At 55.4% G+C, this 16,120-nt stretch overlaps 1 protein-coding gene across 2 annotated transcripts in view; it reads left to right on the top strand.

Moving 5' to 3' along the window:
• SDK2 (sidekick cell adhesion molecule 2) overlaps positions 1 to 16,120 on the top strand; it is a 246,015-nt gene that overhangs the window by 189,840 nt on the left and 40,055 nt on the right. For both annotated transcript variants that reach the window (XM_059148912.1, XM_059148913.1), the window contains exons 17-26: positions 735 to 916; positions 1,440 to 1,555; positions 8,928 to 9,123; positions 9,335 to 9,433; positions 9,821 to 10,012; positions 11,319 to 11,440; positions 12,132 to 12,241; positions 12,340 to 12,490; positions 14,925 to 15,162; positions 15,911 to 16,026. In XM_059148912.1, coding sequence (XP_059004895.1) covers positions 735 to 916; positions 1,440 to 1,555; positions 8,928 to 9,123; positions 9,335 to 9,433; positions 9,821 to 10,012; positions 11,319 to 11,440; positions 12,132 to 12,241; positions 12,340 to 12,490; positions 14,925 to 15,162; positions 15,911 to 16,026 — 1,522 coding nt within the window. The remainder of the gene's footprint in view (positions 1 to 734; positions 917 to 1,439; positions 1,556 to 8,927; positions 9,124 to 9,334; positions 9,434 to 9,820; positions 10,013 to 11,318; positions 11,441 to 12,131; positions 12,242 to 12,339; positions 12,491 to 14,924; positions 15,163 to 15,910; positions 16,027 to 16,120) is intronic.

Here is a 16,120-nt window from a genome sequence, read left to right on the forward strand (position 1 = left end):
TCCTACACCTGATCATGGAAAACTTAGAAGTGGGCCCAGCAACCTGGATTTCTGCAAGCCCTCTGGGTATTTCTGATGCATGATAAGCCACTGAGGACCATTGTTACAGGGTCTTGTAACACATCAAAATAAGCTGGAGCCTCTAATTTTCCAATAACGTTTGGGTTGTGGTTCTCCGATGATCTAACCATCCCCCCAGACTTTGTCCATACAGACCCACTTCTGTATTATTATGTGTTCTTTTTCCAGTAGAAATTGGTAGAGTAGGTAGCTCAAGTTTGTTCTCTCCACCTAAATCAGTGACTGTCAAAAGAGGGAGGCACTCCTTTGGAGGGACAAAGAAAGTGAGCCCAGCCTTTGGACATGGCTCTCCATCGATGACCCCTCCTAGGTGAGACCAGTGTGGTCTGCCCAGAAACTCTTAGCTTCCATGGTTAGCTAATCTCTCCAGTGTCCAAACCCATCAAATAGAACAGACACGTCCTCTAGACCTGTGCTGTACAGGGAGATAGCCGTTGGTCTCCTGTGGTTATTTAATTTAAATACAACCCACGTTCCCAGCTACACCAACCACATTTCAAGGGCTCAGCAGCCACGCCCAAGAGTGGCTGCCATGTTGGACGGCCATATTGGACAGCATATGGAACATTCGCACCATCACACGTGGTTTCCTGGGCATGTGCCCAGCAGACTGTCTCCAGCCCACAACCCCCTGCCTTCCTCCCTCCCCTTAGATACTGCCTGGCCGGGCTGCCCGTCGGGTACCAGTTTAAGAACATCACAGACGCTGACGTCAACAATCTGCTGCTGGAGGACCTCATCATCTGGACCAACTACGAGATCGAGGTGGCCGCCTACAACAGCGCCGGTCTGGGCGTCTACAGCAGCAAAGTCGCCGAGTGGACACTGCAGGGAGGTGGGTGGGGATCGTGACTGTGGAGGAGCTGGTGCTTCTCTCTCTCCCTCCCTGGCCCATGCCTGTCAGTCCTGGACCAGTCCAGTCCCGCCTCGGCCATGGCGCCTGTATCCCCCTGAGCTATTGCCCGCTGTGCCTGGCTACCCCGTAGGGCAGGAGGGTGCCGAGGGGCAGGGGAGTTGTCGGGGAGCATGAGGAAGGCAGAGGCTTCGGGGGTACGGGGACCTTCTTCAGGGTCCACGTCACCTGGATCATGAAACAGCTGGCTTCGAGGGTTGTGCAGAACGACCTTCCCCAAGCACGTTCCCATCCATCACTTCTGTTTGTCTGTACCCCATGAGTGGGTCAGGCGAGTGTACTGACACCCAGACTCATCAAGAGAAAGAGGGTGCCTCGAGTCCATAACGCAAAGCGGGAGAGGGCGGGGCAGAGCAGACCCCTGCCTTTGTTATTTCTCTGCTTAATGCCCAAGACTGACTCCACCCTCTCTACCATCCCCTCCCTGCCCCTCTGCTCTCCTCAGTCCCCACCGTCCCTCCTGGCAATGTGCACGCAGAAGCCACCAACTCCACGACCATCCGCTTCACCTGGAATGCCCCCAGCCCCCAGTTCATCAATGGCATCAACCAGGGCTACAAGGTACGTGAGGCCTCCCCACGGCCCCCGGAGGAGGGCTGGGGATTCTCTGAGGGAGACCGCAGGCCGAGGAGCCGGGAGGAGGGGAGGGACCTCTGTGCTTCTGAAATCATTGGTTCAAGCCAAGCAGACGACACGTGATCAAGGTGAAGGGCACACGGGCTTGCTCTCAGGCCCCTTCCAGGCTGTGAGGGGGCCAGGATACTGCCCAGCCTGTGACCCCGTGCAGAGGAGCTTTCTCGGGAAGATTGGACTATAAGCAAACCACATTTGTCTCAGGCTTAGGAACACCTGGGCATAGCCGCGGCCCCAGAAAATCCAGAATCTGCTTCTTCCTGCCAAGCTGTGGCTCTCCTAGACCCACACATGTCCTTGGGCTGCACTTGACCCCGCAGAGAGTGTGGTTAAGGGCACGGGACTGGGACCATGACAGATGCGGGCTAGAATCCAGGCTCTGGCTCTGCCTCTCACCAGCTCCCTAGACACATCCTACAATCTGTCTGACCTGCTCCTTCCTGTTTGTCGAGCCTTCCTATAGGCTCTGTTCTAGATGCAGGAAAACCAGAATAACCTCCCCTCCCCTCATGTGTGCGTGAGGACGATACTCAGGCCTACTGCTTAGGGGCGCATCAGGACTGAATGAGACGATATCTGTAACTCACTGGGCTCAGTGACACGCATGGAAGTGCCTTGCAGAGACATGTTTGCCCGAGCCGGGGGCCCTAACCAGGTGCCACCGTCCAGGCGACTCCAACAACAAAAATCTTTGTTCTCCCACTTGCGGAGGCTGGAAGTCTGAGATCCAGGTCTGGGCAGGGCTGATTCCCTCCGAGACCACCATCCTTGGTGCATAGGTGCCACCTTCTCCCGGTGTCCACGCGTGGTCCCTCCTCTGCGTGCATCCCAGCCTCTTCTTGAAAGGACGCCACTCCCACTGGACTGCGACCCCCTTACTGACCTCATGTTAACTTCACTGCCTCTTTAAAGACCCTCTGTCTGAATACAGTCCCCTCCTGAAGCCCTGGGGGTTAGGACTTCAACATGGGAGTTTGGGGAATTGGGGAGACACAGGTCCGCGTGTGACAATGAGCTTAGCAGTAATGGTAGCAGGTGTCATTCAATCCTGGTATTGGTAACGTGGGTGGGGGTCTTGGGGCAGCTGTGAATCTGCTGTCATTATAACCGCACAAGTCAGGACATCTCAGCCCTCCCCTCCGAGATCCCGGACCTTGCTCCCATGCCCAGGTCTCTGCTCCCACCCCGCAGGGAGCACCCTGCCAGCCCCCTGTAAAAGAACAGAAGACAGATCGCCTAGCGCGCCGTGTGCAGCTTGGGACAGGTAGGAGGAGGCGGTCAGCCCGCTCCAGAGGTGGGAGGGGTGTGCCACGGGAAGCAGGCCATGAAAGAGAAACCCCGTGGCCTCTGGCTTGGAGCCCAGGGATCCGGGGACTTGTGATGACCACCGACACTTCCAGAAGGCTCCTGCACCCACTCTGCTCCATGACTGCACGTGCAGGACAGTCCAGATGATTTCTAGGACTCGCAGCCTTAGCCGTTATTCCCAAGAGAAAAGGGTGGCTTGGGCAGAAAGGGACGGAGAGCAAATCACCCCGAGAATTTTCTGCTGGTGTTGCAAATAAAGGAGGGACGGTCTAGAGCCGGGTACGGGCCTGCTACGGCCCTCTCGCTCCGGGGAAGACAGGGTGCCAGGGCCGAGCAGGGCTGTCCCAGGGCAGGGGGCTGCTGCTGAACACCGGCTGGCTGGCTGGCTGGCCCGAAAGCCTCCTAATTGGGACTCTGGGGGGAGGCAGGATAGGGAAGAGGAGGCTCGCACAGTGCTGAGAAGCAGAGGAGCTGAGCTGGGAACAATTAGCTTCTTGCTGCCAATTCTAAGTTTTCTTTCACAAACTGGGGGTGGGGAGGATGGGGCCAGGCTGCAGACTTCTAAGGCAGGTGGCTCCTGGCGGGCCACGTAGGCAGGACCATCAGGGCCATGACCCGGACAGAGCAGGAGGAGGCTGCGGGACCCCGCATGATTTCCAGGTCTGCCTCGTGCCCAGCACCCATGGCTTGTCCTTAAAAACATCCATGGGCATGAACAGCCCAGGGATTTTGTGCGTAGGATGGCTTGGCCTGCCTTGCATTCTTCTCTCAGAAGAAGGAAGTCGTCTCCTCAATCCATTTCACAGAGGAGGAAACTGAGGCACGAGAGGCAAGTAACTTGTTCAAAGCCAGAGCAACTGCGAAGCTCAGATTCAAACTTCAGCGCCTACATCTCTTGCTTTAAAAAGAAAATGTGTCAGGACCCCTGGGGGGCTCCGTCAGGGAAGCATCTGACTCTTGATTTCGGCTCAGGTCGTGATCTCAGGGTCGTGGGTTCAGCAGAGAGCCTGCGTAAAGGATTCTCTCTCTTCCTCTCCCCTGTCCCTCCCCCTGCTCACTCACATGCTCTCTCTCTTTTTCTAAATAAATAGGCAGATAAAAATTTTTTTAAAGGTGTCCTACGATTTAACTATAAAATAATAACTATGCCTTAATTTTTTTTTTTCTAAATACAAATGGATTCAAGCAGGGATTTTGTTTCTTGCTGCCCCGGCCTTCAGCGTCACAGGGAGAAAACAGCAGTGCGTGGCCTTTTACATTCCTCCAGTGAGAACGGACTCCCCCGCAACCCCAAACCTTGGAATTGTTAAAAATGTTCAGACATCTCCCAAAGTAGAGGGAAAACAGTAATAACTTTAGAAGACCCTAACGCATCCCAGCGTTAACAATTCCCAGCTCGTGGCCAAACGTGTTCTGCCTGTTCCCCGACCCTCCGACTCTGCCCTGGAATATGGTTGAGCAAATCCCAGGCCCCGTATCATTTCTCCATAAACAGTTAGGCCAAGAAGTATCATAAAGCCTCTGTTTCAGACACAACCCCAGTACCCACACTGTCATCATCGGGCCTAAAAATGTCACCGGTCCCCTTGATGTCATCGAATATGCCATCAGCCCTGATTTCTTTGACTAGTGGCTGTATTTCCTTCAGGATCCCAATGAGGTCTTCACGACAGCAACTGGTTCAGTGTTCCTTTGGGTCTCAGCTGATCTAGAGAGCCTCTCTCTCTCTCTCCTTTCTCACTCTCTTTTTCTTGTAATTTATCTAGTCAAGAAACGTGATCATTTGCCCTATAGAATTTTCCACAGCCTGGATTTTGCCGATTGCCTCTCTGTGGGGTCATTTAACACGGACCTGTGAATGCTATGTTCGCAGCAAATTGGAACTTAAAACTAGAGGCTTGATCAAATTCAGGTTTAGTGATTTTGTGGTTTTTTTCCCCCCAAATTTTGTTTCCTAAATGGTGCTGTGCCCTTACATCGGAAGGCCTAAGGTCTGGCTATCTCTCTTACTATCGTGTGGTAACCACCGACCACCCTGTGTGACCTGTTATTTCAGTAGGGCTGCAAAAGGGAGACGGTCAGATATTATAATTTCTCCTTGATGTATTAGCAGAAATGTTTTCCAGTAAAAAGAAATTTCCCCTTACCAACTCTTTGCTTACCTGAAGGTTCCGTTCATCTAGGAATATCCTGGTCAAAACTCTGTCCTTCTCCATCACCTACCAATTTTCAGAGTCATGAATGCCATTCCTTAGCATCTTCTAAAGTGACAGGTGAATTTGGATGGGGGAGAGGAGGACATTTTTTTTTGTTTAATTGTTGGTAAATTATTATGTACTCAAGCATTGTTAACTCATCTGGTAGGTTTCAACCATGGCTGTCATTATTCGTGTTGATGTCAGATGGGCCCAGCGTTGGCCTCTTTGGTTGCTGAATCCTTTTAACGGAGCCCCAGTAGGCTGATAGGATGGTTCAAGCTGTCTCCAGTTCCTGCCCCGTGTGTCCCTGGGATCAGCCGTGACTTCAGGCAATCTTGTTCTTTTTGGTGGGAAATGACAGATACCACAGCCTAGGCCCTGAAGGCTCTCCTTAACACCAGCTAACGCTGGAGCCATTTCTAGGCTCTGGTAATGGACAGCTCGGAAATGCTTCTCCTCCTCCTCCTCTTCAGATAAGACACATACAGATACTTCAATTCAATTTCAGGACTATAAGCTCTTTAATCATCTTATAGGTCTTTGTCTCTCTGTCCTCCATACCGAAAATCCAGTTCCTACAACACCAACGTAATTACCTGCCTACTTTATCCCCAAAACACCCACAACCGTCTCAGAACAGTCATCCCACCACGCTGAGGACCAAAGATCGTGGCAGGTGATTTGCAGCGCTTTCTGTTCCTGGGGCGTATCCCGCTGGGGACGTCTTTCCCCTGCCTGGGCTACAAAGTCTCCAGAAATAGTTTCTCTCTGTGTAAGTTTGCTACAGCTCAATACAGCGCTGGGTCGATTTGTTTCATTTTGGTTTCGATTTTTAGGGATTGATTTTTTAATTTAATTTTGTTCTATAATTATGGAACATAGTTCCGTGGTTCCAAAGTTAGATATACAAAGTACGTTCAGAAAATCAGCCTGAATGCTCCTTTCCCTCCCCCATAGGTTTGATTTCTTTTTGTTTGGTTGGTTTGGTTGTTCCTTTCATTTCTTGAACATAAGCAAATGCAAACATGTATAAATGTGTGTTCCCCCCCCCCTTCTTCGATAAAGGACACTCTACATTTTCTCCATCTTGCTTCTTTATTTGCATTATATCCCGGGGATTGCGCCGTAGGAATATAGAGATTCTGGTTTCCTTGTCAACATCTGTGTTGGATTCCGTGGCATGGCTTTCCACGTTTGGTTTCCACGTTACATTTCCAGTTTGGTCAGGCAGCTCCCCAGCAGTGACATTTGGGTTGTTTCCAGACTTTTACTCTAATGAACATCTCTGCAGTGGATATCTTTATGCATCTATCTTTTCATATTCTTCACATTTCGCTTTGGAATAGATTCATAGAAAGGAGATTGCTGGATCAATGGATAAATGTATATATAATGTCCCTGCTACTGCCAAATCCTTCCATGATTTTTAAAAATTCTTTTAATTTAATTTTTTAAACAGGAAACATATTTATATGATTCAAAAACCAACGAAAGTAAAAAGATAAATGTGTAGCAGGAATCCTCCATTGCACTCTAGTTCCTCATCTGCCTGTCCCACCCACCCAACCCCGAAACTCTCCTCTCTCCTGGTAACCACTGTTGTTAATTTCCTGCCTATCCTTCCAGAATGTTCCAGAACTCTCCCCAATCCTGGTAACCACTGTTGTTAATATCCTGCCTATCCTTCCAGAATGTTCCGGAACTCTCCTTACTCCTGGTAACCACTGTTGTTAATATCCTGTCTATCCTTCCAGAATGTCACATGCAAAGAGACAGAGATGGGGGAAAGACAAAAGGAGAAGGAAGGAGAGAATTTCCTCTACTTTTTCCTTTCCTCCAGCAGCTGGCAGGCTGCATATACCCCCCCTACCCTCTCATCCCCATAACACATAGCCTCCGTCAGAAACAAAAGGCACATCACTTCATCTCTCCTCCCAGCAGTCAGCAAGGCAGCTCAAGCCGTCCCTGATAATAGCCTGAGGCTCAGAGAGGCTGGGTGACTTTCCCAGGGTCACACAGTAAGGAAGAGAGCTGGGTTCTGTTCTTCTTCCTCTCCTCTGCTTTCCAAAGCAGAGGGCCAGGATCCTCGACCTGGTGCTGTTCCCCAAGCCCATGGGCACCCACACCCCCCAGCCATGCTCACAACGCTCTAGTCTGCCTTGACTCCAAGACTAATGGCCCAATAGCGTAAATGAACATGGAGCCTGAGTGACAAGATCAGAGATGCAGACAGCAAAGAGGAACTCCGACACTCACCTGGGAGCCGTGTGTACCTCGGGAGGCAGAGGCCTTCATCCGGGATCTGCAGGGCGGGAGGGAGGCCCACAGATCTGAAGCCAGCCTCTGACAGCACCGTGTGCACCAGCCAGGCCTCAGTCTCTGTGGTCCTCAGTTCCCTTCCCGCAACAGCACAGGGCAGTGACGTCCATCCAGTCCCCACTGTGAGGATGCGGTGGGGCTGGCGGGCGACAGACTTACCCCAGTGCCTGACGCAGAGTATGAGCTCGTCCGGCGGTAGCCCTGGGCTGCCCTGAACCCATCTCCTTTCAGGGAACAGGAGGTGCAGAAGGCAAGTCTGTAGTCTTCCTGGCCTGGGGGAGAGACCTCTTAACACTGGGCCTCCTCCTCTGCAGACACAGCTAGAGAATGACAAGGGGCTGTCATCCCAGAGTAACTGTTTCAAGGCCGCCCTCTGCCATCTTGGGCTTCAGGCCTGGAGCCATAAGACGAAGAAGTCGTCATTCAGGAAACCACACAACCCTGTGCATTTCTGGGGTCATTTTTGGAGCCAATTCCCAGTGATCGTATTTTAAGGCACCTGTAAAGATGTTCTTTGTCCTTTATTCCTGTAATAATGGTAGTGATTATAATTGGCCTAAACCCAATAAAATAATATTTACCCAGATTTTGCACTTGCTGGGGAACAGACCACACAATTAATTCTATTGGCGTAATTAATTCAAATTTACATTAATTAAATTAAATTAAAACATTAAACTTGTTTCTTAATCTACTCCAAAGAAGTTCGGCAATTTAATTGCTCTGAAACAAGATAACCAAAATAAGGAGATATTTAACATACTTATTAAATGCCACTTAGTATTTCTGATTAGTATTTTTAGGGTCTAATTAGTGTCTAATTAACTTGCTATAGGCTCTATCTTTTCACAATACCAATTAAATTTCCAAACATCCTTTATAAACACGTAGCCACGAAAAAGGAGAGGCTGAAGCATTGTTATAGGGGCGAGTTAATCAGGAGACATCAGCCTGCTATTGTTTTATATCTATAAATACCCGTGCTTATTAAAACTCATCAAGTGTTGCTTTTCACCATTAATTGCTAGTTAATCAACTTCAAATGAACGAGGAACTCTCTGAGACCAGCTGTCATTGTTGGAGACAGATGAAGGGCCCAGAAAGCAGGAGTGTGAGGGCACAGATCAAGAAGAGAAGGAAGGGGAGGCGGGAAGCGGGTGCGTCCCAGGTGGGGTGTGCGGCACGGAAGTCAGGCAGAAAAGCCGCGCTGTCCCCAGACCAGGCTTTCCTCGCCGACACCCCACCTCCAGGTCGGGTCTCAGACTGAAATTCCAGCTTGGAACACGTTGAAAGCACTGGTGGAAGTGGCAGCTCTGTGGGGAAGCTCCGAGGGAAACCCGGTCCAGCCCAGACAGAGAAAGCTTTAGGGAACCCGAGGAAGCTGGGCTCTGTCCATCGGCCCGGACTACGGGAGAGCCCTCGGCCTCTTCTGGAACATTCTTGCTGCCCTGCCTGAGTTGCTGGTCTCTCCCCAGCTGATTGCTTGGGAGCCGGAGCAGGAAGAGGAGGTTACCATGGTGACTGCCCGGCCCAACTTCCAAGACAGCATCCACGTGGGTTTCGTGTCTGGCCTGAAGAAGTTCACCGAGTACTTCACCTCCGTTCTCTGCTTCACCACTCCCGGCGACGGGCCTCGGAGCACCCCCCAGCTGGTGCGCACCCATGAGGACGGTAGGTACCACCCCACCCCTGCCGTCCCTGCCCCCGTCCGCAGCCGCCACCCCCCCCCCCCCGAGAACCAGGCTGAGCGCTCCAGGTCCGGGGCGATCCCGGCCTTGTCTTCCGTCCTGGGGTGCCCCTGGAGCACGCGGGCTGTCCTGCAGACAGTGGTCTCTCGCTAGCTCTAATGTGCATTGGTGGGGGGGGTCCTTTTGGGGTACAGTGCCGGGTCCTGTGGGACACCTGAGCTTCAGTGAAATCCTGGACACGTCCCTGAAGGTCAGCTGGCAAGAGCCGGGAGAGAAGAATGGCATCCTCACAGGTAAGGGTTACAGGGGGGCGTTCCTGAGCCCCAGGGGTGAGAGGACAAGGTCGTCCAGTCCATCCTGATGTCCTGCTGACCGGTGTTCATCCAGAACCTCCCAGAAGGCCAATCTTTCTTAGAAAGTACTCAGGGGAGGTTCTCCGCCCCTCTGCTCTGTAGCACGTCCCCGGGCCTCCACCACAGGCCTCAAGCAGCTGCCGTAAGTCTCACTCTGTCCTACGGTCCCCACCCAACAGGGTCATCCCACCCAAGTTAAACCTGGGGCCCCAGAGACGAGGTTCCCAGCTCCCATGGCCCCACTGCTCCCAGCCCAAGCAGTGCGGAAAGGCCAAAGCCAGCATTTGGTCCCACCAAGCTCACGCCACCACTGGGGGCTCTCCCTAGGGTACCGGATATCCTGGGAGGAGTACAACCGAACCAACACCCGCGTGACCCACTACCTACCCAACGTGACCCTGGAGTACCGCGTCACGGGCCTCACCGCACTCACCACCTACACCATCGAGGTGGCCGCCATGACCGCCAAGGGCCAGGGCCAGGTGTCTGCGTCAACCATCTCCTCTGGGGTGCCTCCAGGTGGGTGCCCGCTCGCAGGGCAGGACTTCTGGCCTCTTGGGGTCCTCCTCCTGACTAAGAGGCTTCCTTTTTGCTCAGGAACTCTGGCTTTCCTCCCCCAGAGCTCTGCTCTGCCTTGGGTCCATGGTCTCTTGCGCTCCCCCCAGAGCAGGCTTACATCTCATGACCCCAGGTCTCTGGATGGAGGCTGGGTGGGGTTCCTGCTGCTTCCTCCTGTGGCTCTCAGAAAAGCAGAGTCCCCCAGAGGACACCTCCCCATCCCCGTCTCATCCAGTCCTGTCCCACACCAGGTTCCACATGGAGCCATGCTCTCTCTGATGCAGGGGAAGAATTCTCACTGTCGCCCAGAAAGTCCAAGCGGGATCCCTGCCGGTGGAAGCGTTGGTTGGGAAAGGGGTAGCCTAAGGTGGGAATCATCTGAGAACCTGGTAGGAAGAACGAGCTGAGCTCTAGTCTCAGCCCTGCTTCTGCCGAGCTTTGCGATCTTGAGCAAGTCAGAGTCGCCCCTCTGTGCCTCAGTTTCCCCATCTGTATCTGTGGAAGGTGGACTAGGCTGGGTCTGTAAGTCTATGCCTATGGGACCCAGCCAGAATCCCTCAACCTGCCCCCCCACCCCGCTCCTGAGACAACTGAGATCCCAGAGCTGATTCGGGCGACCGCACCTGATTGAAAACACCAACACATGATTGTGCCTCGAGCCAAGTGCTGTATCTGCATCAGTTCAGTTAGTCCTCACAGCAGCCCTGAGGTGGGTGATAGTACCATCGCCGTTCGACCGAGGAGGACGCTACGGCTCAGAAAGGTTAGGTGACGAGCCCAAAGACACACAGCGTGGAAGCAGTGAGGTTAGAGGCCAGCCCAAGACAGTCTGACTTCCAGAGCCTATACTCTTTCTGTTCCTCCTGAATCCGAAGGTTCCCGGGCAGAAATTAGGGGCGGCCTCCTCCACCCGCCTCCTCCTGATCTTGCTCAGCCATTATCGGGTTTGGGAGGGCTGAGAGGGGGCCGTGCGTGTGGATGGAGAGAAGATTCTGTCGGGAAGCCCTTGCATGCCCAGCCCCCATTCCCCGGCCCAGTCAGCCTCCCTGTGGCTCTGGGGGCCCTCCCAGCCCCCACCCTGCCTCGGGCGCCTGGTCAGGACACACACAGCCGTGGAAGGAAGGAGACTGTCAGAGGACAAAGCCTCGGCCCAGCTCCTCCCACCAGGCTTCTAGAAAAGGGTGACACACAGCCCCCAGTCCGGAGGCCTAGTCCATGTGGAAGGACCCTGTCCTCAGCGGATCTCCTTTCCCACCCTGTGTTGCAGAACTCCCCGGGGCCCCCACCAACCTGGGCATCTCCAACATCGGCCCCCGCTCCGTGACCTTGCAGTTCAAGCCGGGCTACGACGGGAAAACCTCCATCTCCCGCTGGCTGGTGGAGGCCCAGGTAAACCCTGATGCCAGGGGACCCGCAGCCCACGCAGCCTGCTCCCTTGGCCTTGGGCACACCCCTGCCCTTGAGAGCCAACCACATGTGTGGTGGGGTTTTAAATATGCAGCTGTCAGATGGCCAGATACACCGAAAATGCCCACCGTTCCCAGGTCTGCTTCTGCTTCACTGAGCCCTGTGCATGCACATATGTACATGCACACATGCGAGCACACACGTGCGCACACGTGAGCGTGCGTGCACACACACATTTACACACGTGTGCACACGCACCCACACACCAGTCCTGTGGGTCAGGTACGGACTGGCCGGCCTGCAGAAATACATCGCTGCGGCCCACACCCCGTAAGTGGTGAGTCTCCGCATTGGCTCCACCTGGGAGCTCATTAAATACCCAGATTCCTGGGTACCAACCCCAGGGTTTCTGATGGGCTAGGTCTAGGGCAGGGCCCTGGGGTGGGTTTCTAGGAAGCATTCCAGCAGCTTGTGTTGCAAGGTGGCCTGGGCTCATGCTTTTAAGTCATGCTTCAGGGCCTGGAAAGGTGGTGACCCCATTTGGGGCCCGCCGGGTGAGCCCTGGGATGGAACCAAGACCTTCCGTGGGCAGAACTTCACCTGCGAGAACCTGGGGCCCAGAACATCTCAGCCCCACAAGCCGAGCAGGTCTAAGAGTGTCTCCCTTTTCCAGGTAGGCGTGGTCGGGGAGGGAGAGGAGTGGCTGCTGGTTCACCAGCTCACCAACGAGCCGGACGCTCGCTCCATGGAGGTGCCTGAGCTCAACCCCTTCACCTACTACAGGTAACAGGGCCGGATGCGGGGGCTGCCCAGACCCGGCCGGGCTTTGGCCCTGGGGTCCCGCCCTCATCAACTTTGCTCGCTCCCTTCCCCCACCCCAGCTTCCGAATGCGCCAGGTGAACATCGTGGGCACCAGCCCCCCCAGCCAGCCTTCTAGAAAGATCCAGACCCTCCAGGCACCCCCTGACATGGCCCCCGCCAACGTGACCCTGCGCACGGCAAGTGAGACCAGCCTGTGGCTCCGCTGGATGGTGAGGCCCCCACGAGGGCAGTGGGGCTGCGATGGCTCCTTGGTCCTCGTCACCCTACCACGGTCATTGTCCCCGGGGGACCACATCAAAGAGGGGGGCCACCAGAGCACCCGCAGCTCCCTTCGCTTCTCTTTACACCCAGCACCTTTAAGGTGTCTCATACTCAGTCTCGGCCAAAAGAATAAAAGCCTTTTGTGAGAAGGAGCTAGAAGACACTGTTCAGTGAGCAAGGCGTTTTACATATATCTTCCATTTATCCTCCCAGTCACCCTGCAAAGGGCACATCGAGACCCAGTTTACAGCTAAGGAAACTGAGGGTCAGAGGAGTCAGGAACTCGCCCATGGCCACACAGCTCCCAAGTGGTGGGCCTGGGGTTCAGGTGGGAGTGGTCCCCTACACCAAGTCCGAGAGCGAGGGATCACGTCTGAGGTGGTGACACAGGTGCAGGAGACCACCCCCACGGGTCAGGATTGCTGGTTGAGGGCCGTTACCCCAAGCAACCCTGCCCACCCTGAGGGCTTCCTCCTGGCAGGCGCAATGCTGAGCGCTGTATTCGAAGTCCGGCCTGGATCCCTCTCCACCGGCTTGTCACAGCAGAGTGATCCTGAGCTCCTGCTTCACAGATGGGGAAACTGAGGCAGAGAGCGGTCAGATCGCTGGCCCAAGTCCCACCCACCCCCACCAACGTCCTCCCCCACCCTCTACTTAATAGCAGGGCTCCGTTTCCCACCCTGGGGAGGTCTGGCCTCCCAGAATCCGCAGTCCTAACCCTTGAGCACACGGCCGCCCCATCTTCCCGGGATCAGGAGAGAACGTGTCCCCCCGACGCCGTCCCCCGCCGGACAGCGTCGTCCCGACTGCTGCCCCACGCAGCAGTCATCCAAGAGGTGTGAGGCGCACACAGGAACTCTGAGACAAGCGAACGTGGGGGACAGCACCCCACAGCCTGGCTCCTGGCCTTCGTGCGAGGAAAAGCCTGCCTGACCCCCACTTCGCCGGCCAATCTGGCCACACACGATTTGGGTTCTGTGTCCGCATGAGCTCTCTTACCGCTTGCCCAAAACACAATTTGCAAAACACCAGGCTGTGGGATTGACTGGAAATCCCTTAGGTCCTTTCACTCAGGCGGACGCCTGGTAGAAGGAGCTCGTGGCCCCATCAGCCCGGGACGAAGGGTAGTTCCTAATGCTGAGCGCCCTCCCGGGGGGCTGGTGCCGGGCACAGCTCAGCGGCCTCACAGCCACTCTGGGCCGGCTCCTGCCTTCCTCTGGCAGCTCACTTGAAGGTTTCCAAACACTAAAAGACTAGATAGAGACTGACTGATGCCCCGTGCTGGAGGGGGGTGCTGGGGGAGAAATAAAAAGGCAGTTGGTGCCCCGCGCAGGGCCCCAGGCACCTCCAGACCCGCCTAATGGTGCACGGCCTGTTACCTTTCCCTGGCAGGTAAGGAAGCGTGCGCTCCAGGCCCATCGATTTCTGTCTTAATGGTCTCTGGTCGGCTTCACTAAGTGTCTGCGGGAGCAGCGGCTGGCCGGAGGCAGCGAGTGAGCTGGGAGTGAGGCAGAGGCCGAGGAACCGGAGGAAGTGGGTCAGAATGCGGGGAGCCTGTGGGCCGTGGGCCCTTCAGAACCCGCAGGGAAGCAGTATGGCAGAGAGGTGAAAGCCAAGGGCCTTCGGAGGGAGTCTGAAGGCAGAGTGCTCCGCTCACACCTGCTCCCGATCACAGGTTCCCCCCCACCCCCTCGCCACATGCACACACCCCCACCGCCTACCAACACTGCCCAGGTTCATCCAAATGACCTGGAGCCAGCAACCACAGCCCCAGTGGCCGAGGAAGGGAATCTGTCTGTCCTCTTGGCTGAAACTTCCTAGAAGGGGAGGCCGACCGTGGAGCAGGAGAGACTGGGGCCTGCTGCTGGAAGGGCTGTCGCCGGTGCCGGGTGTTCCCTCCGAGCCCGAGATGCTGTGCCCCACACTTGCTTCTCCACATGCGCGCGTGCGCCGGGAACAGGCATGTTAGAAGCAATTAAGTGAGTGTGTGTTGGCAGCCTACGCGAGGGAGTTAAGTGGTAGAGACAGCCAAGGCCACGGGTGCTGTGCTCCTCAGCCTGTTGGACAGACAGGCTTTGTGGGTCTCCTCCCCAGTCTGACGGCTCTGGCCAGGTCCTCAGTTTGCCCTGGACACAGTGAAGCGTAGATGCCGCCTCCCCTTGGAGCTTGGCACAGACAGGCAGGTAGACGGGAACCGCCAGATCACAGACTCACACAATCTAACCCCTCCTCGGGGAGAGCAACTCACATGGGCACACACAGCTTGGACGGTGGGTGTGGTAATCCTGTAGGGCTCCCTGGAAGAGGGTGCACGAGCCAGATAGTTCCCCACACGGGGCGGGCCTGGCCTCACAGCCGCTGTACCATCCCGCCTTCCCGCAGCCTCTCCCGGAGATGGAATACAACGGGAACCCCGAGTCGGTGGGCTACAAGATCAAATACAGCCGGGCAGACGGCCACGGCAAGACGCTGAGCCACGTGGTCCAGGACCGCGTGGAGCGTGAGTACACCATCGAAGACCTGGAGGAGTGGACAGAGTATCGCGTCCAGGTCCAGGCCTTCAACGCCATCGGGAGCGGGCCCTGGAGCCAGACGGTGATGGGCAGGACCCGGGAGTCAGGTACTGCGGCCCTTGCCCTGGGTCCCGCTAGCCTGTAGTAGGGATCGCCCCACCTTTGTCTCTGCCCTCACGGCCTTCCAAGGGCACAAAGGCTGGAACTGTTGTACAGAATAAGCCCAGGCTCACTTACCCATTCGTGTCCATCATCCTGGTGGAGCACCTGACCTTTCTGCCGGATCCCCCAGTATCTTCCCACTGTCCCAAAGTTGGGGGACTGGGGGATTCCCACCCCTGCGGGTTAGCCAGAAGGTCTTTCCCTGCAAACTGCCCATGTTTCTGGGCTTCCCCTTTAACTCTGACACCCAGCAGTGGCTGAAAGAACTGGAGGTGGGAAGGTCGGATCAGCTCTCAGAACATTCTAGAACCAGAACCAGCAGCTCATGGAACCCTGGCAAGGGTCACCCACAGAACATGAGCCCCCAGCCTTCAGGCAGCCCTCACGCACCCACATGTGGTTTGCCGCTCTGAGGCTTTTTCCTGTCACCTTTTAAAGGACGTCCCTCCCCATCCCAGCCCCTCCCCCTCATCACTGCTGTGCAGACAGGAAGTGGGGGCTCATCCTCACATTGGTCCGGCAGAGGTTAACGGGGAGGCTTATCTGAAACCAGAAGCAGCATCTGTGATGTTCCAGAATCACCAGGAATCACTGCAGGATAATTTGCTACTTGGGGACCAGGTGTCACACCTCCTTCCCCTGGAGGGCCCGCTGGGTCCTGAGCTCCCTCTGTCTGCTCTGTCTCTCCCTCAGTTCCGTCCTCTGGCCCCACTAACGTGTCTGCACTGGCCACCACCTCCAGCAGCATGCTCGTGCGCTGGAACGAGATCCCGGAGGCCGACTGCAATGGGCTCGTGCTGGGCTACAAGGTGAGTCCCGGCTCCAAGGTCACCTGCGTCGGCATCCAAGCTGCCCTTTCCCGTGACCCCTGGGGCCCAAGTCTCCACCTTCTGGAGTGGATGC

This window comes from Mustela lutreola, chromosome 15 (genome assembly GCF_030435805.1).
Source record: "Mustela lutreola isolate mMusLut2 chromosome 15, mMusLut2.pri, whole genome shotgun sequence".
Lineage (NCBI taxonomy): Eukaryota > Metazoa > Chordata > Mammalia > Carnivora > Mustelidae > Mustela > Mustela lutreola.